General features: G+C 46.9%; 1 protein-coding gene across 1 annotated transcript in view; it reads right to left on the bottom strand.

The window, feature by feature from the left end:
- Positions 1 to 4,678: 4,678 nt before the first annotated feature.
- The window catches only part of LOC148508124 (uncharacterized), a 100,233-nt gene continuing 77,981 nt past the window's right edge, over positions 4,679 to 26,930 (bottom strand). Inside the window, exons 11-12 of the mRNA XM_088445076.1 lie at positions 8,293 to 8,404; positions 4,679 to 6,187 (exon numbers count right to left, since the gene is read on the bottom strand). Coding sequence (XP_088301202.1) covers positions 4,941 to 6,187; positions 8,293 to 8,404 — 1,359 coding nt within the window. The 3' untranslated portion in view covers positions 4,679 to 4,940. The remainder of the gene's footprint in view (positions 6,188 to 8,292; positions 8,405 to 26,930) is intronic.

Genomic DNA, 26,930 nt, shown 5'->3' with positions numbered 1-26,930 from the left:
TAGGTATTTACTACACAGGGGTAGTCTGACAATTGTTATCCTCTTTTATTTAAAATCTTTTATTAACCATAATATATATTTTGAACCACACCTTAACAGGGTCTTAGTCTCTATATTATATACAGTATCTTCCCCATACAGGTGAATCCATCGGTATGCAGTTGGGAAACCGGCTGCCTTAATACCGACAGCCGGCTTCCCGGCTGCTTTATCCCGACGTGGGATAAATGACCGGCATCTATATCTAGACGCCTGTAATTTACCCGACGCCAGGAGACTGGCGCCCAGCATCCCCATTGAAGGGATGCTGGGCGCCACGAGTGGACAGCCACAGGGGGGAGGGTTAGGTTTAGGGCACCCAGGGAGGACTTAGGGTTAGGCACCCCCCTGGGAGGGTTAGGCTAGGGGAAGGGGGGGTAGGCCCCTCCCGGGGGACTTAGGTTTAGGCAGCGGGGAAAGGGGGGGTTAGGGTTAGGCATTTGGGGGGGAGGTTAGGGTTAGGCACCCCTAAGGAGGGTTAGGTTAGTTTATACTTACCTTAGGGACGATCGGGATTTCCAGCGGTCGGGCTTCCGCTGCCGGGCCCTGCTGATCTGTCGGGCTGCCGCTGCCGGGAATCGAACTGCCGGCCATGCGGCAGCCGGGATTCCATACCAATTCCGAATCAAACTACCGCCTTCCCTTGTAGGGTAACCTCCTCCTATCGTCCCCTTGTGACTCCAGTGCATATTAATGGTTTGCTACATATCTATTCTTTTGATTGCTTCCAATTTGTATTACTAGTCTCATTGAATGTATGTGTCTTATATACAGATAGATGTTATTACTTCTTAAACTCCTTTACTATGTTCTATATGATAATCATTCTATAATGTTTTCACTTTGTATGCTTCATAACACAGGCACACACTCTATCAGCATATTAACTATATATGTAACTGAGACTATCAACAGTATTCTTGCCACTTTTTATTCAATGACTTAAGGAACACTATTTTTATTGATCTCTATGGAATGCTGTAGATATAGTGTTTTTAGTCCAAAACTTAATATCAGTTAACAGCAAATTTGAGTGCTTCCAATTGGTAGCCATAAATGCCTATCACATATTTCAGTCCACACCTCCTCACTGATCTCAATAGAACACTATTTCTATACTTTTTCAGACCTTAATCTAATTATCAGTTTACAACGATTTTCAGTGCTTCCCATTGGTAGCCAGAAATGTCTATCACATATTCCAGACCACACCCCCTTCCTCCGTATTGGACGGAGGGAATATGTCATGATCTACTACAATTGGTTAGATCATATGTCACTCCATTATCTATGTCCTCCAATTGATCCACCTCCCTTAGAAAGCCGATGGGAACCAGGAAGCCACACTCTGAGCTGATCCTCATGACCAAGCCACATAGGCGAAATGCGTATCAGACCCCCCTTCCAGGATGCCATACAGCTGCACAATGTGAGGGCATCCCCACTCCCAGGTTGTATGAGAGCCACACATGTCGAGTGAGCATCCACAGGTACAGTGAGACTATACTTATGCCCCTAGAAGTGCACCTTATGCAGAGCCCCCAGTAATGTCCTTAGTAGTGCCCCTTATGCAGAGCCCCAGTAATGTCCTTAATAGTGCCCCTTATGCAGAGCCCCAGTAATGTCCTTAATAGTGCCCCTTATGCTGTACCCTCTCCCAGTATAGAACAGGCCCCACTCACCTGTACAGTACTTACCTTTCTTCACGATGGCCACTGGGCACCGCTCCAGTCCATGTTCCATCACTCCCACCATCCCGCGCAGATGCTGACTGGATCTAATTAGATTTAGAGCGGCAGGTGCAGACTCCACTCATCGCGGATGACGTCATGACATCACCTGCACACTGCATCACTGAGAATGTCTTCTGATCGCTTCAGAGACCAGCGTTGCCAGCTTAAGTAAACACTGCCCGATTGGAGCTGAGCTCTGATCGTGGCAGGGGTGTGGGCCGCATATTATATATATGTGGGCCCACACTCTCGGGCCGCATAAAATGTTTATTCGGGCTGCATGTTTGACATGCCTGGTTTACATGCATCAGACGTTTGTAAATTTTTGAAAGCTACTTCTGCTTCTCAATCCGGGAGAATTTTTACAGTAATTGTAAAGGTGTACTGTATTTGGAATTTTTGTGTAATTTGTTATATTTCACCGTCCTTGTGTTATTCATACTTATTACACTCTATTCTGTGTTTTTGTGAGTCTATTTTAATTACATTGTAGTTGTAATAAATGTCTTATTTTTTATTTGTACTTTTTTCATTGTGCTATTTAGAGTGCTCTCTGCAATCTTTGGTGGCCCTTGAGACCCACGTGCCCTTTTTTTCTGCTTGTGCGTGGCTCTGAAGCCCCGTGAGCCTGCTGTTACTCAAATACCTTAGGGAGGTGTGGCCGAGCCCGCCATCGGCATCCTGCTTCATTCAGGACGCCTGATGTCATCCTAGGCGTTACCTAGCCTCTGGTGTTTCTATCCAGAGACCACAGAGTTCTGATGTTACAGCGGCTCATAATGATGACGTCACAGGTGTGCCTGCACTTGCAGCGGCACCGTGTCCTGGGGGTGTTCACCAAGCCTCTCTCCCACCAAAGCCAGCAGCATATTTCTGCTCTGTAATCCCAGCAAGCGGTCCTCCAGGAGAAACAGTCGGGGGTTTTGAAAGCAGCGGGTGCTGTGGAAGCCCGGGGAAGTGCAAGGCACTACAGCTGCAGCCACGTGAGGGATAGAAATAAATATGCTACAAGATATTTTACATAAAAAATGTATAAAGCTTACCTTTTTGCCAGCGGTCCCCTCAGATGTGTGTCTGGTATGGAGAGAGACCCAAGAACTATGTAGTTTGGTGAATCTCCCAGGAGCCGTCTTGAGTGGGATACAGCTTACACACAAACCTCTATTCTATCTAACTCCCACTCTGCAAGTGCTTGTCGCATGTTGCCAGAAATTAAACATTCAAACCAAAACAGCAAAATAAATTAAACCTAACTAAAAGCTAGGACCTAGTTAGTGACTTACTCCAAGGTACTAAAAACAAGACTGAGGTTCTAGCAGAAGGGGAGGAGTTATATAGGGGGTGGGAGCCAGTTTTAATTAGTTAGTGCCCGCCTTCGCACCTCACTATGCATACCCTAGAAGTAATGTCATCCCCCAGACGGATGAAAAAGGAATACTGTGCACCAGTCATTGTGTCCTCCATCATCCAGCCCTGAAAGCCAATTTGCCTCAGTGATGCAGTAGCCTCGCCCAGCTACTCACGTGCATGTTGCTGATAAATGACTACCCTGCCTGTCAGCAGAGGTGTGGGAGGCTGCTGCTTGAGCCTACTACATGCTGCTGCTGGGGGCAATCTACCCAAGAATAAATGTCTGTATGATTTCCAGTTTTATGAAGTTAGAATTGTCCACTTAAAATACAAAATAAATCCTGACTGTGGCATGTCATAGCACTCTGCAGCCTGTGCAACTAACAAAAGGGATGCTGTTTTCCCTTAGACTGGCGCGATGTTACATCTCAGGATCTCAGTTATACTATGCTGCCTCTCCCATCAATTCTCCAGAAGGAAGCTTGTTATGAAAGAGAATCACCCTCACCTTCTGACGTGTTACAAATACTATTGTCATTGACAAGGCCCCAGAGACAATAACGGGTGAAACACGTCGGTAGGCGAGGTCGGTTCTCATTCACAAATGATCAAAGGGTTCATTTAGGGATTCCCTATTTGCTATACATGGGGGTGAAAATGCTTAAATAAGACTCTTTAGCAGTGTACAGATATAAAAAGGACATAGTACACGAACAAGTGGACTATCCCAATTGTATTCCAACTATGGTGCTGGCTGTGTTTGAACAATAAATATAAATCTCAATTAATTCTTATTTGTTATAACAAGACTAAAAGCCATTAGTTTCCTATGTCCGAGGTCCTCTGAGCACAAATTATTGTGTCCAATATATAAAGGACAGGATACATCAATTAAACAAATATCCTTAATGTTCTGAATCAAGTCCAAAGAGAAGGTGCAATAGTCTAGTCCTCTTGCAGGTTGGAAATTAGGCCCTGCAGCCACCCACTAACCCGGAATTGCTCCTGTAATAACACACAAGCGCCTTTATCCCCCTTCCCTGCTGAGCCTATTTAGTAACTTTTTGGGCTCATTAGATTTCAGTAACAGAAGAGAAGCATGCCTGTTGGTGGTTTAACCAATATTATACATGGTACTGGCTGCGTGTCAATATTGATGCCATTAATACAAAGGGCTCACACACCAGCCCTTGTCTAGAGGTCAGTCTCTGTATCTGGGAGCTGAGTACATTTTACTTACAACTTAATGGGTATGAAGCATAGTTTATAGAGTGGGAACCTGCAGATAGAGAGGAACTCTGGACGCTGGGCTGGAAGCTTAAATGTTTTGATCTAAATATGAACATGATCATTCTTTCATTTGCTAGATACACAGATTTACAGTGATGTTGACAAGTGCCGATAATAACAGTCTCTCTATTTTGTATCATTTATGCAGTGTCCAAACTTTTTTTTTTTTTTTAAATAAATACAATTAGTTTGCTTATTTCTCCTAAAAAGGCGAAAAAATATTTTCATTAAATTGCAAGACAGTGAAAAGAAAGCAAATGGTTTTTATTTCCAATCCAAAACAGCAACAAATCTATTTTTAAAAATGATAATGCATTTTATATATTATGTGTATGGCTGAAAGGCATAAAATGTAGACTCTATATAACAACAATCTGGTATGTTATTACTATAGAGAGTGGTGCGGATATAAAATACAATAATCTTCACCAGAATGATATATTAATGACACACATTCTAATGAAATGTTAACTTACAATGTTTAAATACTGTGTTACAGAACTGTTGTGTCAACGCTCCAGTATCAGCTCATAGAAATGCTTTTCTCTTGTGTGAAATCTTATGTGTAACAAGTTCTGATTTCTGTGAAAAACATTTCCCACACTCAGAACATGAAAATGGTTTCTCACCTGTGTGATTTCTCTGATGTGTAACAAGAGCTGATTTCTGCTTAAAACATTTTCCACACTCAGAACATGGAAATGGCTTCTCACCTGTGTGACGTCTCTCATGTGTAACAAGAGCAGATTTCTGTGTAAAACATCTCCCACACTCAGAACATGGAAATGGTTTCTCACCTGTGTGATTTCTCTGATGTGTAACAAGAGCTGATTTCTGTTTAAAACATTTTCCACACTCAGAACATGGAAATGGCTTCTCACCTGTGTGACGTCTCTCATGTGTAACAAGAGCAGATTTCTGTGTAAAACATTTCCCACACTCAGAACATGGAAATGGTTTCACACCTGTGTGATTTCTCTGATGTGTAACAAGAGCTGATTTCTGTGCAAAACATTTCCCACACTCAGAACATGGAAACGGTTTCACACCTGTGTGAGTTCTCTGATGTTTAACAAGAGCTGATTTGTCTGCAAAACATTTCCCACACATAGGACATGGAAATGGTTTTTCACCTGTGTGAGTTCTCTGATGTTTAACAAGATCTTTTTTTAATGCAAAATATTTCCCACACTCAGAGCATGGAAGTGGCCTCTCACCTGTGTGACTTCTCTGATGTATAGCAAGCTGTAATTTGTATGTAAAACATTTCCCACACTCAGAGCATGGAAATGGTTTCTCACCTGTGTGAGTTCTCTCATGTACAACAAGATTTGATTTAAATGTAAAACATCTCCCACATTCTGAACATGGAAATGGTTTCTCACCTGTGTGTGTTCTCTCATGTGTAATAAGACTCGCTTTATATGTAAAACATTTCCCACACTCAGAGCATGGAAATGGCTTCTCACCTGTGTGAATTCTTTCATGTGCAATAAGATTCCATTTATATGTAAAACATTTTCCACACTCAGGACAGGGAAATAGTTTATCAGGTGTATGAGCTGCTCTACGTGTAACAAAAGTTGTGGTGTCAGGAGAACATTCTTGATGATCATATGAATCAGATGATATATCTGCACTGCTAAGTACTGAATGTATATTTAGAGTAACAGAGTTGATTCCTGGAAAATCTTGTGTGATGTTATCTTCTATTTTAAGATCTGCAGACAAGGTGAGATGTTCCTCCAAGTCATTCCTGCTTGTGCATCCATCTGCTGGAAATAAAATCTATTTACAGTTCTTTACAAAGTACATTACAGAGAATAATTAATTAGTCATTCAAACCAGGATGTGCCCCGGTGGAGCTTACAATCCATATTTCCGACCATATGAACAAACACACACGCAGGGTTAATTTGTGAATTATGAAGTATAAATTTTGGAGGGTTGGGGGAAAGACATACAAACTCCACACACAAACATCTTGGCCGGGAAATTAACTCACGACTTCAGTGTGGTGAGATAGTAATGCTAACCACTACTCCACTGTATTACTACTCTGAATGAAGCGGTTTAGTTTCTTAATTTGCACTTTGCATTCCAAATGTACATATAACAATTAAGACTTCCTTGTTGAACAGATAAAATATTGGCTTAAAAAGCCACAACCATATTTTCAGCACATTTCATAGACCCCGGCCACAAGGACATGAAGATGGCACATCAACAATGGATATTTTCCCCCCCAAATACAAACTTAGCTGGGTAACATTCCATCACCATCATCACAGAGCAGGAAGCCTCATTAGCCAGTGACGTTGCTGAACCACAATAACCATTTAGACTGTACTCACACATAAATATGGGAAATTTGTGGGCTAGATTAGCAATAACTGTGTCCACACTACAAAAGGTTCTCCAGGAGGATAGATATGTAACAAAAGAAGCCTCTATATCAGGGGTGAGGAACCTTTTTTCTGCCAATGGCCATTTTGATATATATAACATTATTCTCGGGCCTGGTGCAGGCCACACCCCCTCAGCGTGACATCACATGGGGGCAGGGCCACAATTGACAGTTATTAGAGCAATGCCCAGAGCATCCTGAGGATGCACCGGGGAGCAATAAGGGCAGCAGTGTGACCATGCGTCCTAAGGATGCTCCAGGTGGCACTACTGCATAGATTCTGGCTGCAGGGTACCATTCTAGGCACCCTGCTAGCCAGATGAGGCCAGCTGAAAAAAGCTGAGGGCCAGACCAAACAATTCTGCATGCCTTATATGCCCCCGGGCCTGATGTTCCCGATCCCTGCTCTATATGGTTCTCTGGTCACTCTCAGGCAGAGAACCCCCACCAGAGTCATGCTACTAAATTAGGTAATGAGTCAATGTAGATAAGTGCTGAAAGGGAAGGAGATCAATAGGACACAGCAACACAGAATGATGATGGCACAGGGTGGTGGAGGCAGCAGGACACGGTAGAGGAATGGCGCAGAGCACAGACGAGCAACAGCAGAAAGAGGAAGACAGCAGAAGGGCAGAGCAGCATACAGAGACAGGTCAGCTGATAAAGCACAACAGTACAGAGCATCCGAGTACAGAGACTGGAGAGAGCCATTGAGCAATGACAGGCTAGTGGCTAAAGCTCTGTGTTTGACAAGGTGCAGTCGTGTGATGTGTGTGTTGTGACGTGTAGTATACAGTATACTGAAAATCAGTCACATAATATTGATCAAGGAAGATAATGGGTATTGCAACGTGTGTCAGTGCACAAGGAGGGTCATGGGTACTGTCACATGGTCTCATCACACTGACCAGTGATTTAATCATTATAGTGACGTCCTTTGTACCAATGTATGACATACAGTACACCATTGAGTGTGGGGAGGAGACTGGTCAGATCTCTGGGCTGGTAACACACAGTGACATGATGTGAGGGGGAGAGCAGGAGTATAATAGGGGCTGATGGCTCCTGATGTGTGAGATACACCAGAAAGTGTGGGGAGGAGACTGGTCAGATCTCTGGGCTGGTAACACACAGTGACATGATGTGAGGGGGAGAGCAGGAGTATAATAGGGGCTGATGGCTCCTGATGTATGAGATACACCAGAAAGTGTGGGGAGGAGACTGGTCAGATCTCTGGGCTGGTAACACACAGTGACATGATGTGAGGGGGAGAGCAGGAGTATAATAGGGGTATGATAGCTCCTGACTTCCCTACTAGGCAGAAACATTTCCCTCATTAGTCTGTACTGACAGAGGAGGGTGTAGGATAAGAGATTGCTGTACTGACAGAGCAGGGTGTAGAACAAGAGGCTGCTGTAGTGACAGATCAAGAAGAATATGTGACTCTCTCTGTAATAAGTGATTATTACTCACCTGTGCTGATATCTGTAGGGATTTCCTCCTCCTTACACTGCTGATAATCTACCACAGGCATCTCTTCTTCTCCGTCTATAGCATTTACCTTAATATTAGTCAGATCTTCACCCTAATCCATTCAGAGAACAAATTGCATAATACCAGTGTATTAGACACATACAGCTGCTCTACACATCATATAGGGCCTGATTCTGAGTTAATAAAGCAAAAAGTAACTTTGCACCTGGACAAGCCATGTTGCACTGCAAGGGGGGCACATACATTTATTTTGTTAGCACGCTGAATAAAACATGATTTTGGTTCTTACCTGATAAATCTTTCTCTGAGGCCATGGGGGAAACTGGAGATACCATGGGGTATTTGCTGGTGCTGGATGAGTCTGGGCACTAAAAAGTAAACTTTTGGGATAGATCATGCTCCTCATCCTCTGTACCCCACCCCCTGATGGAGAACAAAACCAGGCACAGAAAACAGACACACAATGTGGGTAACGAACCTGGAGCTCCACAACCCAAAACAAAACCCCCAAGTTAAGCCAGGAGTGTAAGGGAGTGCGTTCAGTGTCCCCCAATGTAAAACTTACCCTTGTTAACTCTTTCTTCGAAGTCCATAGGGTCCATAGGGGAGACAATGGGATGTAGGTGGGACTTGAGGAGGACCGTACACCAACAGCAAAGCTTTTCAATCCCAGGATGCTCCGGTCCTTCCCCATATACCCCGCCCACAGCCCACAGTCTTTTATTAAAAGACCAAGGCAGGAGCAGGATAGGAGAGAAGGAAGACTGGTACAATGAAGAATCACATTCTCACACAGAGAAGGAAACAAGTGACCAAGAGAAGAAACCCATAGAGGCCAGGTGCCCTGTGGACCCTATGGACTTTGAAGAAAGAGAGTTAAGAAGGGTAAGTTTTACCATAACTCTTTTTCTTCTTCAGTGTCCATAGTCAGGTTGCGGCCTGGGATTGACAGTTAGTCACCACAACACCGGCTTCCCCTGATCTCCCAGGCGGTTAGACATCAGGTGCAATGGCGAGTAACGCGCTTTGGATTATTCCTAGGGTCCGCTAGGACTTTCTTGGGTTGCGCCGTGACTTGGCTCCTGCGGTTCCATTTTGGATGCATTATGACAGTCCGTATCACCTGACTACCTTGATCCTGTGGTAGCATCATTAGCAGCCAGCTGACGTGGTCCTCCAATGGACTGCTACCTTAGGGTATTTAGTCGGGCTCTGTGTAACAGGAATTTGAGTGAACAACTTCACTACTTCAGTGTTGGTTCGCTGTGGTTTCATTCCAGGCTCCACGTTGGTCCATGCTGAGTTTAGTCGCAGTATGCTCCAGTGTGTCTTCCAGTGTTACCCACGTCCAGAGTGTGTTTCACCTCCTCTCAAGTTTATTTTTTCTTTTGTTCCAGTCTCTCCCTGCTTGTGGCTACTATATACACCACTTTGTACTAGAGACCAGCGCTTTGGACTAACGCTCTATCTGCGTCTGGATCCCTAGTGCACTTACAAACCCACGTCTAGGTCCCCAATGCACTTCTCACATCTATCTACGCCTGGATCCCCAGTGCACGTATAACTGATATCTGTCTGGATCCCCAGTGCACCTATATCTGCGTCTGAATCCCCATTGCACCTATACTGATATCTGCGGCTGGATCCCGAGTGCACTTGCTCACTACCTGTGACTTTCCCTGAATATCTCCCAGCACCTCTCCTGTGACTTCCTGTGTTTTTGTTTCTTTCCCACTAGTACCTGATACCTTACCAAAGGGATCCAACCTGCTTGCTGGGTGCAGCGAAGCCCAAATCCCAATTGGAGGGGTCACTGGCGAACAACCTCCCGGTAAGTTAGACTCTGCGCCTTTGGTCAGGTCTCGTCAACATCCGGTGCTAGTGGATGAGGAAGACATATATACAAGCCCCCCCCCCATCTCCTGCCCCCAGGGCCCAGGCTCCCAGCCCTCCATCTAAGGATCCAGGAGAACGTAAGTGTGACATCCACAGGGAGAAAATGGGGATGTCCCAAAGCAGTTGTTCAAGGACGGGGAAGCTCCTGAGCTGAGGGGAGAACCCGATGCCCAAAGGAAGCATCCTGAGAGGCAAATATATCAAAAGACATAGAACTTAAAAAAAGGTGTGGACAGAAGACCAAGTAGCCACCTTTCGTTGTTGTTCAGCAGAGACGCCACGCCGGGCCACCCACAAGAGACCCACAGAGCTAGTAGAGTGAGCAGATACTGTAGCTGGCACAGGAAGGCCAGTCTGCACGTAAGCCTGTGAGATAGTCATGCAAATCCATATGGCCAGAGTCTGTTTGTTAGCTGGCCATCCCAACTTATGGAATCCATATAAGATGAAGAGAGAGTCCGATTTCCTGATGGAACTAGTAAGGTCCACGTAGATCTTCAGAGCACGGATCACATCCAAAGAAGCCTCAGCTGATGAGAGGTCTGGTGATAGAAAGGCCGGAACCACAATTTCCTCATTAAGGTGGAAACAAGAAACCACCTTGGGAAGGAAGCCAGGCCACGTTCTAAGAACAGCTCTGTCCTGATGAAAGATCAAAAAGGGGGAGCGACATGAAGCACTCCTAAATCAGATACCCTATGGGCAGATGCTATAGCCAAAAGAAACAGAGTCTTTGCAGTGAGCCATTTGACATCTACCGGTTTTAGGGGTTCGAATGAAGAAGTGCGTGGAGAACCACTGACAAATCCCACAGAGCCACAGGGGTTGTATATGTAGAACACCTTGCAGGAAGGTGTGAACATCCAGTAGAGGAACAATTCTGCACTGGAACCATATGGAGAGAGCAGAGATGTGCACTTTCAGAGATGCTAGGTGGAGTCCAAGATCCAGTCCAGCCTGAAGAAAGGCAAGTATTCTAGAAACCTTAAAAACTTGAGGGTCATAGTTTCTAGGAGCACACCACTGAAAATATGTATGCCAATCCAGTGATAAATTCTGGCCAAGGCCGGTTGACGTGCTTTGAGCATGGTCTGGACCACAGAGCTAGAAAATCCCTTAGCCCTTAGGAGGGATGTCACAAGAGCCAAGCCACTAAAGACAGGCGTGTATTATTGGAGGGAAGAGGTACGCCAAATGGAAGGTCCACCCCACAGATAATGCATCCATGAAGGCCGTGGTGGGATCCCTTGTCCTGGCTCCATACACCTGAAGTTTGTAGTGTCTTGAGGCCACGAGGACCACATCTGGTAGACCCCATTTTTCCACCAGGAGTTGAAAGACTTCTGGATGTAGAGACCACTCTCCTGCATGCACGTCGTGACAGCTGAGAAAATCCGCTTCCCAATTGAGAATTCCTGTGATGAATACTGCAGAGATGGTGTTCGGCCCATGAGAGAATGCGGGACACTTCTGCCATTGCTGTCAAACTTTGAGTGCCTCCTTGTTGGTGATTGAGGTAGGCCACTGCCGTGGTGTTGTCGGACTGTACTTGTACTGGCCTGCCCTGAAGAATATCCTGAGCCAGAGTGAGAGCTCTGTAGATGACTCGGCGTTCCAGGACGTTGATTGGGACGATTGCCTCGGCTGGAGTCCAGCAGCCTTGGAAGGAGTGCTGGGCAGTCACTGCGTCCCACCTGCGGAGGCTTGCATCCATGGTGAGGAGTGCCCAGTCCGAGATCCAAAAGGGGCGTCCCTTGTCTAAGTGGGACGTCTGTAGCCACCAAGCTAGGGACAGGCAAAACTCCGGGGAAAGGCTCATTGTCTGGGATCTGAGCAGATGGGGCAGCCCATTCCACCTGTAGAAGATCGGGTGTTGTAGGGGCCTGGAGAGAAACTGAGCAAACTCCACCATGTCGAAGGTGGACACCATGGATCCCAGGGTCTGCAATGCAGAGTGAATTGACACTCGGTGACTGTATAGTAGTCTGCGCACCTGGTGCTCTAATACCGAGATTTTGTTTGCTGTTAGAAAGATTCCCTGACCCTTACAGTCCAGGAGGGCTTCCAGATGTACTACTCTTTGTTAAGGCGTAAAGGAATACTTTTTCCAGTTGATCAGCCACCTGTAGATGGCGGTGAAGAATTTCTGGGGAGCTGGCCAACAGCAAAAGATCGTCTAAGTATGGGAGCAGTCTGATCCCTTGACGATGAAGATAGGCCGCCATAACTGCCATGATCTTGGTAAAGACCCGAGGAGCCATTAAAAGGCAGAGCCTGAAATTGGTAATGTTGCTGTAGTATAGCAAACCGGAGAGATTGTTGATGAGAAGGCGCTATAGGTACATGTAGGTAAGCGTCCTGAATGTCCAGAGACACCATAAAGGCCTCAGGCTCCATAGCCAGGATAATAGAGCAGATGGCTTTCATACGAAACCTGGGCACCCTGATAAACTTGTTCAAAGACTTGAGGTTAGGCCGATGAGACCCGTTGGGTAGTATATTAGCCTTTCCCTCGCTGTGAGGAGGGGACCGGAAATATTACTCCTGAGAGCAGTAAGGACTGAATGGCCTTCTGGAGCAGCAGAGCCTTGCTTGGGTCATATCAGTGGGAGGCCACTTCTCTTACTCAGGCATCTGATGTGGTCTGCCGCCAGAACTGGGCGAATTGAAGAAGTCGCCCTCCCAGGGAGAGGCCCACCCAGTCAGGCTGCAGGCTTGTCCTCAGATTTTGTAGGTGGATGTTTAGTCGCCCAGGTCTGTTTGGTCCTAGGCTTGGAGGCCTTAGTTGATGCCTTGGAAAGGACTGACCTTTAGCTTTTCCTTGAGGATGAAAGGACTGAAAGGATGACATCCGAGGCTTTGCATTATATGCAGAGGGCAGTAACGCCGTCTTGGAAGCTGCCAAGGTAGCCACAATTTTGTCTAATTCTGGGCCAAACAGGATATCCCCAGAATAAGGCAAAGACTTCAATGCCTTTTTAGAGTCCGAATCTGCCTTCCATTAGCGGAGCCAAACAATACAGCGGGTTATTACAGAAAGAGCAGATGTCTTGGAAGCTAGGAGAGCCGTATCCAGAGGTGCTTCACGCAAATAGGAGGCTGCATCTCTAATGTGAGATATGTAGGACAGCTGTTCCCTCGAAGCATCAGAAGGAAATTGTCTCTTCCAGGGCCTCTGCCCAACTCTCAATGGCTTTGCCACCTAGGCCATAGCCCTAGCAGGACAAGTAATAGCTCCTGTAAGAGAGTATATAGATTTTAGACAAATGTCCATCCTTCTATCCGTAGTCTACCTCAAGGAGGTTGCAGTATGGATAGGTAAGGTAGCACTCTTGACCAGGCGTGTCACGTGGTAATCCACTGCTGGGGGAACTTCCCATTTAGTGCAACCAGTAGCAGGAAGAGGGTAAAAGGAACTTAAACATTTAGGCAGCTGAAATCTTTTACTGGGCATAGTCCATGCCTCACTCATATGATCAGATAGCTGATCAGAGTGAGGAAACTCTGGTAAAAACTAAATTTTGTCACCTAAATACTGACAGGAGCGGGTTCTGTCTCTTTGAGGAATAGATTTTACCGCTCTCACAAGTGCAGGTATATTCAATTTAGAGGGGGGTTCCTCATCTCCCGAGAGGGAGTCAGACAGACAGAGAGGTCTGCGTCTTCTGCCTCCCCAGATGATAATTTAGGATCGGATAGCTGGGTGGACTGGGAAGATAACACAGCACGATTAGTAGGTTTACTAGATAAGGGTCTCTCCTTTTGCATAATTTGTTGAAAGGCTGCAGAGGTATCCGCCAGACTCTGCACTGAGGTAGAAAGCACGTCTACCCATGGGGGAGGCAAAGAATTTGCAGGGAGTACCTGCTGTGGCCATCCCATAGGGGGAGCCACCACAGGGACCGCTAGGTGGTCTGCAATTTTTGCTAGCACCTGTGAAAAAGTAGCCCAGGGTGAGTTCTGAGGAGAATACACCAGGGCTGATGGGCCCGGGGCAGTATAACAAGATGCACAAAGACCATCCTGAATGAAGTCCTCTGAAGCTAAGCCTGCTGAGTAGGACTTAGAAGACACCAGAGTGGGTGAAGCAGGCTGCTTGTTATTCTTGTCTCTGCCAGACATAGCTGCAAGAATACTGTAACACACAATCTGACACAATGCAGTGAGCAACCCAGATGTATGTATAATATGGCACAGTGTAGTGCGCAACAGAGATATATAGTATGTGATAGCAATCACAAATATAGGGAGCTGTGAGGTACAATGAACCCCCTATACCTTAGTATGCCAGGGTTATAGCGGAATAAAGGGAAAGGTATAAGCTGACACTAATAGGAAAAAAGAAAACAGACAGCAGCACTAGCACAAGTCACATACAAATGCAGAATATACAATATAACTGCAGTGGGCACTAAAATTAACAACACAGACCGCAGTGGCTGGTAGGCTATAGCGTTGTATAACCTGGCCCTTGGGAGATGTATACAAGCACAAACACATTTTATGAGATCTTCATAAAAGAAAGCGCCATTCACTTAGTCAAAATAAATATTCAATTTATTATAATTATAAACACTATTAAAAAAGCCAATAGTTCATAATATACTTCCACAAACTGATAATTAGTTTGTATTTATATAGTATCTTGCAGTTAAATACTGTCAATACATAGAATACAAAAATTCATATAATAAAAAACACCTCTCTTCACTTAATACATCAATTAGCTTTTGTTACATGAAGAAAAAAGTATAGGCAATCACTTCCAACACACAATAATAAAATAACATGCAGATTATAATTCACTTTTTGTAAGTTATTAGTTCCGGTATTTCTTGAAATTTATAACAGGCAGCCCAAATAAAAAAGCATGCTTGTTTAGATACCAATAAAATGTTGAAAAAAAGGCCTTTTTAACTTTCATGTAATCATTTGGTGATCACAGATTAGTAGTAACTTTTTCCCAATTTATTAGTTGTAGATTATTTTGCTCTATGAACTCCGTACTTAATTCTACAGGTACCATGAAATCTCGAGTCCTTTCCTTGTGGTGACCGTACCTAATCACAGTCCAGTCTATTTTACAGACTTTAGATTTGACCATACAAAAACTATATATAGGGGAATTCAATATGGAGCGAAAACTCAGTTTTTGAGTTAATATCGCAGGTTTTGGTTTTACACTGTATTCAATTTCAAAGACTTTTCGCAGGTTCGAAAAGTCTTTGAAAAAAAAACGGAGATAACTTTTCACCACTGAATAGGTGGCGAAAAAAAGTGCAGAATTGGGGTTTAGGGGTGCAGGCTTAAAAAAAAATAGCCTGCACCCCTGGGAATGACATTTTAAAAATAACTGTGTAAAAAAAAAAAAAAAAAAAATAGGGACACCCCAAAAAATTTATTTAAAAATTGGGGTGAAAAAAAAAAAATGGGAAAAAAAGTGTTTAAAAATAGGGAAATAGGTTCAGGGCTATTCTGCATGTATGCGGCAGGTGTATTCTAGAATAGGCTATTAGAGGCAGGTGCATAGTTGCAGAATTTTTTAAAACTTACTTTAGGGACATAAAAATATGCTAGTACCCATTTTCATGTACCCCAAATTTGATGGGACCACTTAAAAAAACGAAAAAAATAACCCAAGTGCTCTTCTGCAACACTTCTTCAATGTCGGGAAAAAAACACCTGCTGGGGCTATTTAAATCCCCGACTTTCATTTACAGGCTAAAACGGGAGGTACCCATAGTGATCCCCCATGTTTTTGCAACTTTAGGGGGGTCCTACAATTTTTTTAAGGAAAATTTCGTAACTTTACGTAAATCCCACTTCGCAGGCTCCCGTTTTCGTTAGTTTCATATTGAATACGGGGATAAGCGGGAGCGCGTTCCGATACTTTATCCCAGGTAAAAGCTCCGATATAAAACATAAACTTCGACAGCGAAGTTTACGTTTCATATTGAATTCCCCACATAGTCTCTTGGTGAGTTCCTTATAATGTTTGTATAGGAACACCATCCAGATTCCCAGTGAATAAATTGGTTACTTATACTTCCATTGATAGCGGTGAGCCAAGAAAAATGTGGGTCCCAGGGACCCCTCACTTTGAAAAATCGGGGTCCTACCTGACATTTTTTGGGTCCCATCTAAATCCCATGAAGCGTGTAGCAGATGACATTGGCCCCAGTAGGAAAATAAACACAAAATTGGACCCAGTAGGAAAAAAACAACACATTTGCCCAACATGAAGAAAAGCACACACATTGGCCCCCGATAGGATAAAAAAAACACACATTGGCCCCCACAGGAATAAATATAAACACAATGATTCAACTTCATTGCACTGCAGCCTGCCCTGCTGTGTCACTGCATCACTGTATCTGGAGGCGGAAAACAGGTACAGGACATCATGTCACCGCATCACCGTCTCTGGGACATGCCAGGATCGGGCTGCATCTGAATCACAAGGAAACGTCCAGCGCTGCCAGACTACAAAGGATGCAGCACTGTGGGTGCAGGCAGGCTTACATCAGAATATGTGGGACCAGTATAAATTACACAAGTAGGGCTCCCCAATCGGAGGCACACAGATAGGGGGAAGCGGGCAGATGCTCACAAAGGCTGGGTGGGCAGAGGCATATATGGGGAGGGTGGGCAGATGGGCGCTGGGGCAGAGGCACACACTGGAGGCTGGGGCAGAGGCACACACTGGAGGCTGGGGCAGAGGCACACACTGGGAGCTCTCCATACTCCCCAGGGCCTGGCAGCAGTGACATCGGATCGGCTGCCAGTCATTACAGTGCACTGGCTGCGGGGAGCTTTCAGTCGGCTCTGCAGCACTTTTTACAGTCAGGTGCATAAATATTGGGACATTGACAGAATTTTCATATTTTGGCCTCTAATCACCACCACAATGGCTTTGAAATGAAACAAACAAGATGTGCTTTAACTGCAGACTTTCAGATTTAATCTGAGGGTAATTACATCCAAATCAGGTGAACGGTGTATGAATTACAACGGTTTCTATATGTGCCTCCCACTTTTTAAGGGGCCAAAAGTAATGGGACTATCAACTCAAAAGCTATTTCATGGACATTTCTGGAACAACATCCTATGGACAGATGAGACAAAGATCAACTTGTACCAGAGTGATGGGAAGAGAAGAGTATGGAGAAGGAAAGGAACTGCTCATGATCCAAAACATTACCACCACCATGCTTCACTGATGAGGTAGTAGTGTCATGGCGTGGGCATATATGGCTGCCAATGGAACTGGTTCCCTTGTATTTATTGATGATGTGACTGCTGACAAAAGCAGCAGAATGAATTCTGAAGTGTTTCGGGCAATATTATATTATTATTATCATTTATTTATATGGTGCCACAAGTGTTCCGCAGCGCCTTACAAAGTACATAAACAAATTGTAGACAAGTGACTTACAGAATACAATACAGGACATGGATAATATATATTGCTACATTAGCGACCATATCACCCAGATAAGCAACAGAGCATAAGCAACCAAGTGTTAGGTGCCCTAGTGGTGAGTAAGAAGTAAATGACACTATAGTAAGGAGAAGCACAAGAGGGTAGATGGCCCTGCTCGTGAGAGCTTACATTCTAAAAAACAAGAGATATGGTAAGAACTTACCTTTGTTATCTCTGTTTCTACGAAGTCCATAGGGTCCACAGGGTTGACCTTGGGGTATAGCTGGATCTGGATCCACGGGCACCACGCAGTTAAAGCTTTGCTGCTCCCAGGATGCACTTGGGTCCGTCCTCCTCTATACCTCGCCCCCGAGCCACAGGCACCTCAGTTGGTAAGCAGCCAAGGCCGGAGGAAGAGACTAAACAGAAGGAAGACTGGAACACACAAGAAACCATACTCAGAAATGGGAGACGGAAAACTGGTGACCAGCCACACAGCCCATATGAAGCCAGGTGCGTCAGGGCGGGCGCCCTGTGGACCCTATGGACTTCGTAGAAACAGAGATAAAAGGTAAGTTCTTACCATATCTCTTGTTTTCTACTTCAGGGTCCATAGGGGTCCACAGGGTTGACCTTGGGGATGTCCAAAACCAGTTCAACTAAGGGCGGGGACGCTCCTGTGCTGAAAGGAGCACCCGGCGCCCGAAGGATGCATCCTGAGAGGCGAAGGTGTCAAACGCATAGAACCTCAAATACGTTTGAATTGAAGACCAAGTGGCCGCCTTACACAGCTGAACAGCGGAGGCGCCACGTCTAGCAGCCCAAGAGGGACCCACAGAACGAGTGGAATGAGCCTTAACAGAGGCTGGCACAGGTAAACCCTCCTGTGCATAAGCCTCACAAATAACTGAACGAAGCCAACGGGCTAACGTCTGCTTGTAGGCAGGCCAACCCCTCTTGTGAAAATCGAAGAGGACAAACAATGAATCCGACTTCTTAATCGAAGCAGTCCGGTCCACATAGATTCTAAGTGCCCGGACTACATCTAAGGAAGCCTCACCAGCTGAAAGATCAGGTGACTGAAAAGCTGGCACAACAAGTTCCTGATTAATGTGGAACTTCGAGACCACTTTGGGCAAAAACTCAGGACGAGTGCGGAGCACCGCTCTGTCCTGGTGAAAAATCAGAAAAGGAGGGTGACAGGAAAGCGCCCCCAATTCTGACACCCTCCTGGCAGAAGCAATTGCCAGGAGAAAAGCAGTCTTAAACGTCAGGCACTTGAGTTCCACCGACTCAAGCGGCTCAAAAAGGAGGACCCTGCAAGACCCTTAGTACCACCGCCAAGTCCCAAGGAGCCACCGGAGGCACGAAGGGAGGCTGGATCCTAAGAACACCCTGGAAAAAGGTGTGAACATCTGGCAGTGTAGCAATCCGTCGCTGAAACCACACGGACAAAGCAGACACATGAACCTTCAGAGAGGCCAGGCGTAAGCCGAGGTCCAAACCCGATTGAAGAAACTCCAAGATTCTGGAAACCTGGAACACCTGCGGATCATAGTTTCTGGATTCACACCACTGAAAATAAGTGCGCCACACCCTGTGGTAAATCCGCGCGGAAGCAGGCTTGCGTGCCCTAAGCATGGTACCAATGACCGAACTGGAGAAACCCCTAGACCTCAAGACGGCTGTCTCAAGAGCCACGCCGTCAAAGACAGCCGACCCAGATCCGGGTAAAGGCAGGGCCCTTGAGACAACAGGTCCCGACGCTGAGGGAGAAGGTACGGAGCGTCGATGGAGAGGCACCTCAGATCGGAGTACCAAGGACGTCTGGGCCACGCCGGAGCTACCAGCACGAGCGTGCCGCCGTCCTGCTTGAATTTCCGCAGAACCCGAGGAAGCAGGGATATCAGAGGAAACAGATACGCCAGGTGAAACGTCCATTTCACCGACAATGCGTCTACCAGACAGGCGCCTGCGTCTCTTGTCCTTGACCCGTAAACGGGCAACTTGTGATTGTGACGGGAGGCCATCAAGTCCAGCTCCGGCAGCCCCCACCTGTCCACGAGTAACTGAAACACCTCTGGGTGAAGCGACCATTCCCCGGGATGCACGTCGTGACGGCTGAGGAAGTCCGCTTCCCAATTGAGGACTCCGGGAATGAAGACTGCCGAGATCGCTGGAATGTGACACTCCGCCCAAGCAAGAATGCGAGACACCTCCGACATCGCTGCCAGACTGCGAGTTCCTCCTTGGTGGTTGATGTACGCCACCGTGGTGGCATTGTCGGACTGCACCAGAACCGCCCTTCCGTGAAGAGCGGGGCCGGACGACTGCAGGGCCCTGTATACTGCCCGCAGTTCCAGGATGTTGATGGGGAGAAGTGCTTCTTCCGCGGACCAACGACCCTGAAGAGATAACGAGCCGGTCACTGCCCCCCAACCCCGGAGACTGGCATCCGTCGTGAGCAGGACCCAGTCCGGGATCCAAAAGGGGCGCCCCTCGACCAGATGCGCTGTCTGAAGCCACCAAGCCAAAGACTGCCGAACCTCCGGGGACAACACCAGCATCTGAGAGCGGATCCGGGGAGGTAACCCGTTCCATTCCGATAGAATCAGCCCCTGCAGGGGCCGGGAATGGAACTGGGCAAATTCCACCATGTCGAATGTCTACACCATGGACCCCAGAACTCTCATAGCCGAATGGACCGACAGGCGGCAACTACTCAGGCAACTGTGTATCCGCAGCTGCAGGGAGGAGACCTTCTCCGGAGTCAGGAAAATCCGTTGCTGTCGAGAATCCAGCAGGGCTCCCAAATGAACCATCCGCTGTGATGGAATCAGGGAGGACTTTCTCCAATTTATCAGCCACCTGTGCGCTTGCAGGCAAGCGATCGTCAGGTGGAGATGTTGAAGCAGTACCTCCGGGGAGCTCGCCAGCAACAGGAGGTCGTCCAGATATGGCAGCAGCCATACATTCTGGTTCCGAAGATGTGCGGCCATGACCGCCATAATCTTCGTGAACACCCTCGGTGCCGTGGAGAGGCCAAAGGGTAGCGGCCGGAACTGAAAATGATGTTGAAGGATAGCGAACCTCAGATACCGCTGGTGCAAAGGTGCTATCGGAACATGGAGGTAGGCCTCCTGGATATCCAGGGACACCATGTAATCCCTCGGTTCCATCGCCAGAATGATGGAACGTAACGTTTCCATCCTGAACTTGGGAACTCTGAGGAATTTGTTCAGAGACTTCAAGTTGAGGATAGGGCGATGAGAACCATTGGGTTTCTGCACCAGAAACAGAGAAGAATAGTACCCCGTCCCTCGTTGTAATTGAGGAACGGGAACAATGACCCCTGCTTTCAGCAAGGACGCTATAGCTTCCTGAATCTGTAAAGTCTTGGTCGTATCCTGAGAAGGACTCGTGCAGAAAAACTGGTGGGGCGGTCTGTGCCGAAAAGACAGGGCGTACCCCTGGGAGACCACTTCTCGAACCCAGGAATCCGTGGTGGTATTGTGTCAGCACTGGGCAAATAGAAGAAGTCGGCCTCCCTCTCTGGGGTCCCCCAGAGGGAGGCCCGTCCCATCAGGCAGAAGGTTTATCCTCCTGCTTGGAAGAAGGGCGCCTGGCACTCCAGGCCTGCTTCTTGGGCTTAGAAGCGGCCTTGGTCGCCGACTGCCTCGGGAAGGACTGACCTTTTGCCTTGCCCTGAACCCGAAAGGACCGAAAGGCAGAGCTCCGTACCTTGGTAGGTGCAGAAGCCGAAGGGAGGAAGGCTGACTTGGACAAAATTGTGGATACGCTGGCTAAGTCTGGACCAAAAAGCAACTCCCCATTAAAAGGTAAGGCCTCCAGGCCCTTTTTGGAGTCCGCGTCAGCTCTCCAAGACCTCAGCCACAAGGACCGACGCGCCGACACAGCTGCAGCCGACACCCGAGAGGTCAGCAGGCTCACATCTAACGAAGCTTCCCCAATGTAGGAAGCCGCATCCCTCATCTGTCCTATCAACGCTCTCTGGATCTCCGGAGCATCTTCCGGAAAGGTATCCTCCAAAGCGTTGGCCCAGCTCTCGATGGCCTTATCCACCCAAGAGATGGCCATGGACGGACGGGCCACCGCTCCCGAGAGAGAGTAGATAGACTTTAAACAAGTCTCCACTTTCCTGTCCGTAGGATCTTTCAGGGAGGAGATAGACGGCAAAGGCAGCGTAGCGCTTTTAATTAAGCGGGTAACGTGGGAATCCACCGCAGGCGGAGTTTCCCACTTCTTGCAATGAGCCTCAGGAAACGGATAGTTTGAAGCCAAACGTTTCTGCGGTTGGAATCTCTTGCTGGGCAACTGCCAGGCCTCCGCCATATGATCCGTTAACTGGTCAGACAGGGGAAAAACCGTCAAAGTTACCTTGGCCTTTTTAAAGTTAGGGTACTTTGACCTGGCAGCCGGCGCATCCTCCTCAATATGAAGGATGGCCCGCACCGCCCTAACCAATGCCGGCACATTAATGGAGGACTTAGCCTCCACCTCCTGTGCCCCGGCATCCGAGTCAGAGTCTTCATGGATCTCCCAGTCATCCGAAGACACGCCCGTGTCCGTAAACTGAGCCGCCAGTGAAGCCGGAACGGGTCGTTTGGACGCCCGTGGGGGCAAATCACTGTGCAACATAGATTGAAAGGCCGATGACGAAGCCGCCAGGCTCTGAACAGAGCTGGAGAGGATATCCACCCAGGGAGGGGGCACAGTTTGAGGATACCCCTGAAACGGCACCATCGACTGCTGCGGCACCGTGGGAGATTGCACAAATACAGGCAAACCCGCATAAGGACCCACAGTCTGAGACCCGGGAGGAGACTGCACCAGACGCATCACACCTGGGGAACAGGGGATGGTAGGCTGGGGCAACGCCCTAGAAGGGGCCGTAGTCGGGACCGCAAGCCGGTCCGCGATCAACGCCACCACTTGCGTAAACATCGCCCACGGAGGATCCTGCGCCACCGGGGGTTTAGAGGGACCAGGTACCAGCTGGCACCGCCCGCACAGACCGTCCTGAGACAAATCCGGCCCGTCAACCCCTGCCGAACAGCGACGGCAGGAAAACAACACAGGAGCCTCGGAGCGCTCATTCTCCTCATCAGACATGACACAAACTTTTTGCAATAAACGTGTATCACCGAAACGAGGTAAGGCGTATAACACCCACGCACTCCCAAGTACGCAACACAAACAGCCCACAATCTGGTACTGAGTAGCACACCATAGTATGTGACGGACCTCACAAATACGTTGATCTATATAAGTGAGGTACACAGAAAGAACACCCCCTCCCCCACGCACCTGCGGGCCGTAGGAGAAGGAAAGGGATAGGTAAAAAGCTGACAGTAAGTAGAAAAAGCACAGACAGCAGCACTAGCAATAGTCACATACCATGCAGAGAAGTTATACTCACTGCACCTTCAGCTACAATCAACCTCCCAGATTCAGTGTCTGGGAGGGCTATAGCGCTGCGAACACTGTCCTGATCAGGGGAGAGGTACGCAGGGGGACCGGTCCACTGGAAGCCTGCCTGGGAGCTCTGCGTTGCTGCCTGGGAAGATGGCCGCCGGAGAGCTCTGAGGAGGAGTGGCCGAGAGAGCACAGCCCAGCGACGCCAGCACGCTTGAGAGAAGGCGCGCTGGGCTGAGGGGAGGAGCCGCTCAAGCAGGGAAGGCTGCCTCCCCTGCTAGTAATGGAACCCAGGGACGCCGTGTCCCTGCCAGCCTTACACCCTGGTGGTCCAGCGGACATGCGGGGTATTCCACAGAGGGGGGAGCCCGCCGCCGCTACTAGCGCCGCCGGTCTGTCCCCAGAGACCGGCGGCATGAAGACTGCATTACTTCCACTGCGCAAAGCGCGAAGCGCTGCACGCGGCTTACCTGGCCCCTTGTGTCCAGCAGCAGTCTGTGGGAGGCCCTGGAGCCACGTTAGCACTGGGAGTGGGAGGAAGTAATCAGCTGGCATGAAAGGCGGCGTGCATTAGTTGAGCGAAGAGGGCAGAGAGGAGCGTGAAGGGAGATGAGATCAGAGATGTATATGGGAGAAGATTGGGTTAGGGCTTTGTGAGTGAGCGTGAGAACCTTATATTGGGTTCTAAAAGGGAAGGGGAGCCAGTGGAGAGCTTGTAGGAGAGGGGAGGCAGATGTAGAGCGTTTGGAGAGGAAGATAAGCCATGCAGCAGCATTAAGGATAGACTGGAGAGGAGAGAGATGGGATTTGGGGAGGCCAGATAGGAGGAGGTTGCAATAGTCCAATCTGGAGATGACCAGTGAGTGTATGAGTGTTTTAGTAGCATCCTGGCTGAGATAGGGTCTGATCTTAGAAATATTTTTGAGATGGAAACGACAGGACTGTGAAAGGTTCTGGATATGTGGTTTGAAGGAGAAGGATGAGTCCAGGATAACTCCAAGACAGCGCACCTTGGGACTAGATGAGATAGTTATTCCATCAATTGATAAAGAAATAGTGGGAAGTGAGGTGATGTGGGAGGGTGGGAAGATGATCAGCTCTGTCTTAGACATATTAAGTTTAAGAAATCTCTGGGACATCCAGGAAGAGATAGCAGAGAGACAGTTGGAGATACGAGTCAGAAGAGAGGGGGAGAGATCAGGGGAGGAAAGGTAGATTTGAGTATCATCAGCATAGAGATGATAATGGAGGTCAAAAGAGCTGATGAGTTCACCTAGAGAGGAAGTATAGAGGGACATTAAGAGGGAACCAAGAACAGAACCTTGGGGAACACCTACTGTAAGAGGCTGTGGGGGGGGAAGAGGAGTCGTGAGAGGAAACTGAGAAAGATCGGTCAGAGAGGTAGGACGACAGCCAGGAGAGGGCAGTTTCACGTAGACCAAGGGAGTGAAGGATATTCAGCAGCAGAGAGATCAAGGAGAATGAGAAGAGAGTAGTGGCCTTGGGATTTGGCAGCAAGGAGGTCATTGCTGACTTTTGTGAGGGCAGTTTCAGTGGAGTGGAGAGAACGGAAGCCAGACTGAAAAGGGTCAAGGAGGGAGTGGGAGGAAAGAAAAGTGGTAAGGCGGTTGTAGACAATCCGCTCAAGGAGTTTGGAGGCAAAGGGGAGGAGAGAGATGGGTCGGTAGTTAGAAAGTATGTTAGGATCAAGGGTAGATTTTTTAAGAATGGGGGAGACAAGGGCATGTTTGAATACAGAAGGAACAGTGCCTGATGAGAGGGAGAGGTTAATGAGGTGGGCAAGATGGGAGCAGGCAGAGAGAGAGAGGAAGCGGAGGAGGCGGGAAGGTATGGATCAAGGGGGGAGGTGGAAGGGGGAGGACCAGATGAGGGCCATGACTTCCTCTCCAGATACAGGGAAGAAGGATGTTAGAATTGGTAAAGTTGATGGGGAGGGGTGATTTGGGAAAGGAGGAGGTGGAGAGCTGGGGGACTGGTTGGATATGATGTCCTGACGTATGGAATCAATTTTAGATGTAAAGTAGGTAGCAAAGTCAAGGGCAGTGAGCAAGAAGGGGAGAATAGGAGGGGGTGGGCAAAGGAGGGAGTTGAAAGTGGTGAAGAGACGCCGGGGATTAGAGGACTGAGAGGAGATGAGGTTCTTAAAGTATGACTGTTTAGAGAGGGAGAGCGCAGCACTATAGGATGAGAGCATAAATTTGAAATGGAGAAAATCTGCCTTAGAGCGTGATCTTCTCCACTGTCGCTCGGCAGTTCGAGAACACTTGTATGCTCATATTCAGTCAAATGCTTCAGAACTCATTGGACGGCGCTTCACAGTGCAGATGGACAATGACCCGAAGCATACTGCAAAAGCAACCAAAGAGTTTAAAGGCTAAAAAGTGGAATGTTATGCAATGGCCAGGTTAATCCCCTGACCTGAATCCGATTGAGCATGCATTTCACTTGATGAAGACAAAACTGAAGGGAAAATGCCCCAAGAACAAGCAGGAACTGAAGACATTTGCAGTAGAGGCCTGGCAGCGCATCACCAGGGATAAAGCCCAGCGTCTGGTGATGTCTACTTCAGGCTGTAATTGCCTGCAAAGGATTTGCAACAAAGTATTAAAAAGTGAAAGTTAGATTAAGAATTGTTTAGTTTGTCCCATTACTTTTGACCCCTTAAAAAGTGGGAGGCCCATATAGAAACCGTTGTAATTCCTACACCGTTCACCTGATTTGGATGTAATTACCCTCAAATTAAATCTGAAAGTCTGCAGTTAAAGCACATCTTGTTTGTTTCATTTCAAAGCCATTGTGGTGGTGAATAGAGGTCAAAATATGGAAATTCTGTCAATGTCCCAATATTTATACACCTGACTGTATCTGAGGAAGCCGCTGATGACCTAAAATAATCGGAGAAACGTGTTATACTATCCCTATCTTTGGCTGATACTATCCCTATCTTTGATGGAAACTGAACAATGACAGGTGACCAGACCCAGGAAAGTCAAAGTGCTTTGTGATTATCTCCAGATCTGCTGTGCGATTTGGTTAACAAACCAGTCGCAGGAGGTATAAGTAACCAATTTATTCACTGGGAATCTGGATGGTGTTCCTATACAGCTATTATAAGGAACTATCCAAGAGACTATATAGTGCTTGTATGGTCAAATCTAAAGTCTGTAAAATAGACTGGACTGTGTTTAGGTACAGTTACCACAAGGAACGGACTCGAGATTTCATGGTACCTGTATAATTAAGTATGGAGTTCATAGAGCAAAATAATCTGCAACTAATAAATTGGGAAAAAGTTACTACTAATCGGTTATCACCAAATGATTACATGAAAGTGCAAAAGGCCTTTTTTTCAACATTTTCTTGGTATCTAGTCAAGCATGCTTTGTTATTTGGGCTGCCTGCTATACATTTCAAGAAATACCGGAACTAATAAATTACGAAAAGTGAATTATAATCTGCAGGTTATTTTATTATTGTGTGTTGGAAGTGATTGCCTATACTTTTTTCTTCATGTAACAAAAGCTAATTGATGTATTAAGTTAAGAGAGGAATTTTTTATTATATGTATTTTTTTATTATATGTATTGACAGTATTTAACTGCAAGATACTATATAAATACAAACTAGTTATCAGGTTGTGGAAGTATATTATGAACTGTATATTATGAACTATTGGCTTTTTTAATAATGTTTATAATTATAATAAATGTAATATTTATTTTGACTAATTGAATGGCGCTTTCTTTTATGAAGATCTCATAAAATGTGTTTGTATTACTGAAAGGGAGCAATAGCCTTTAGAAAGCAGCAATTTAATTAATAATTATTGTCACCAGGTAGA

The sequence above is a fragment of the Taudactylus pleione genome, unplaced genomic scaffold (assembly GCF_031769625.1).
Source record: "Taudactylus pleione unplaced genomic scaffold, aTauple2 ptg000377l, whole genome shotgun sequence".
Taxonomy (NCBI): domain Eukaryota; kingdom Metazoa; phylum Chordata; class Amphibia; order Anura; family Myobatrachidae; genus Taudactylus; species Taudactylus pleione.
Note: the sequence above shows the minus strand (reverse complement) of the source record. Positions and strands in the feature narration are given on the sequence as shown.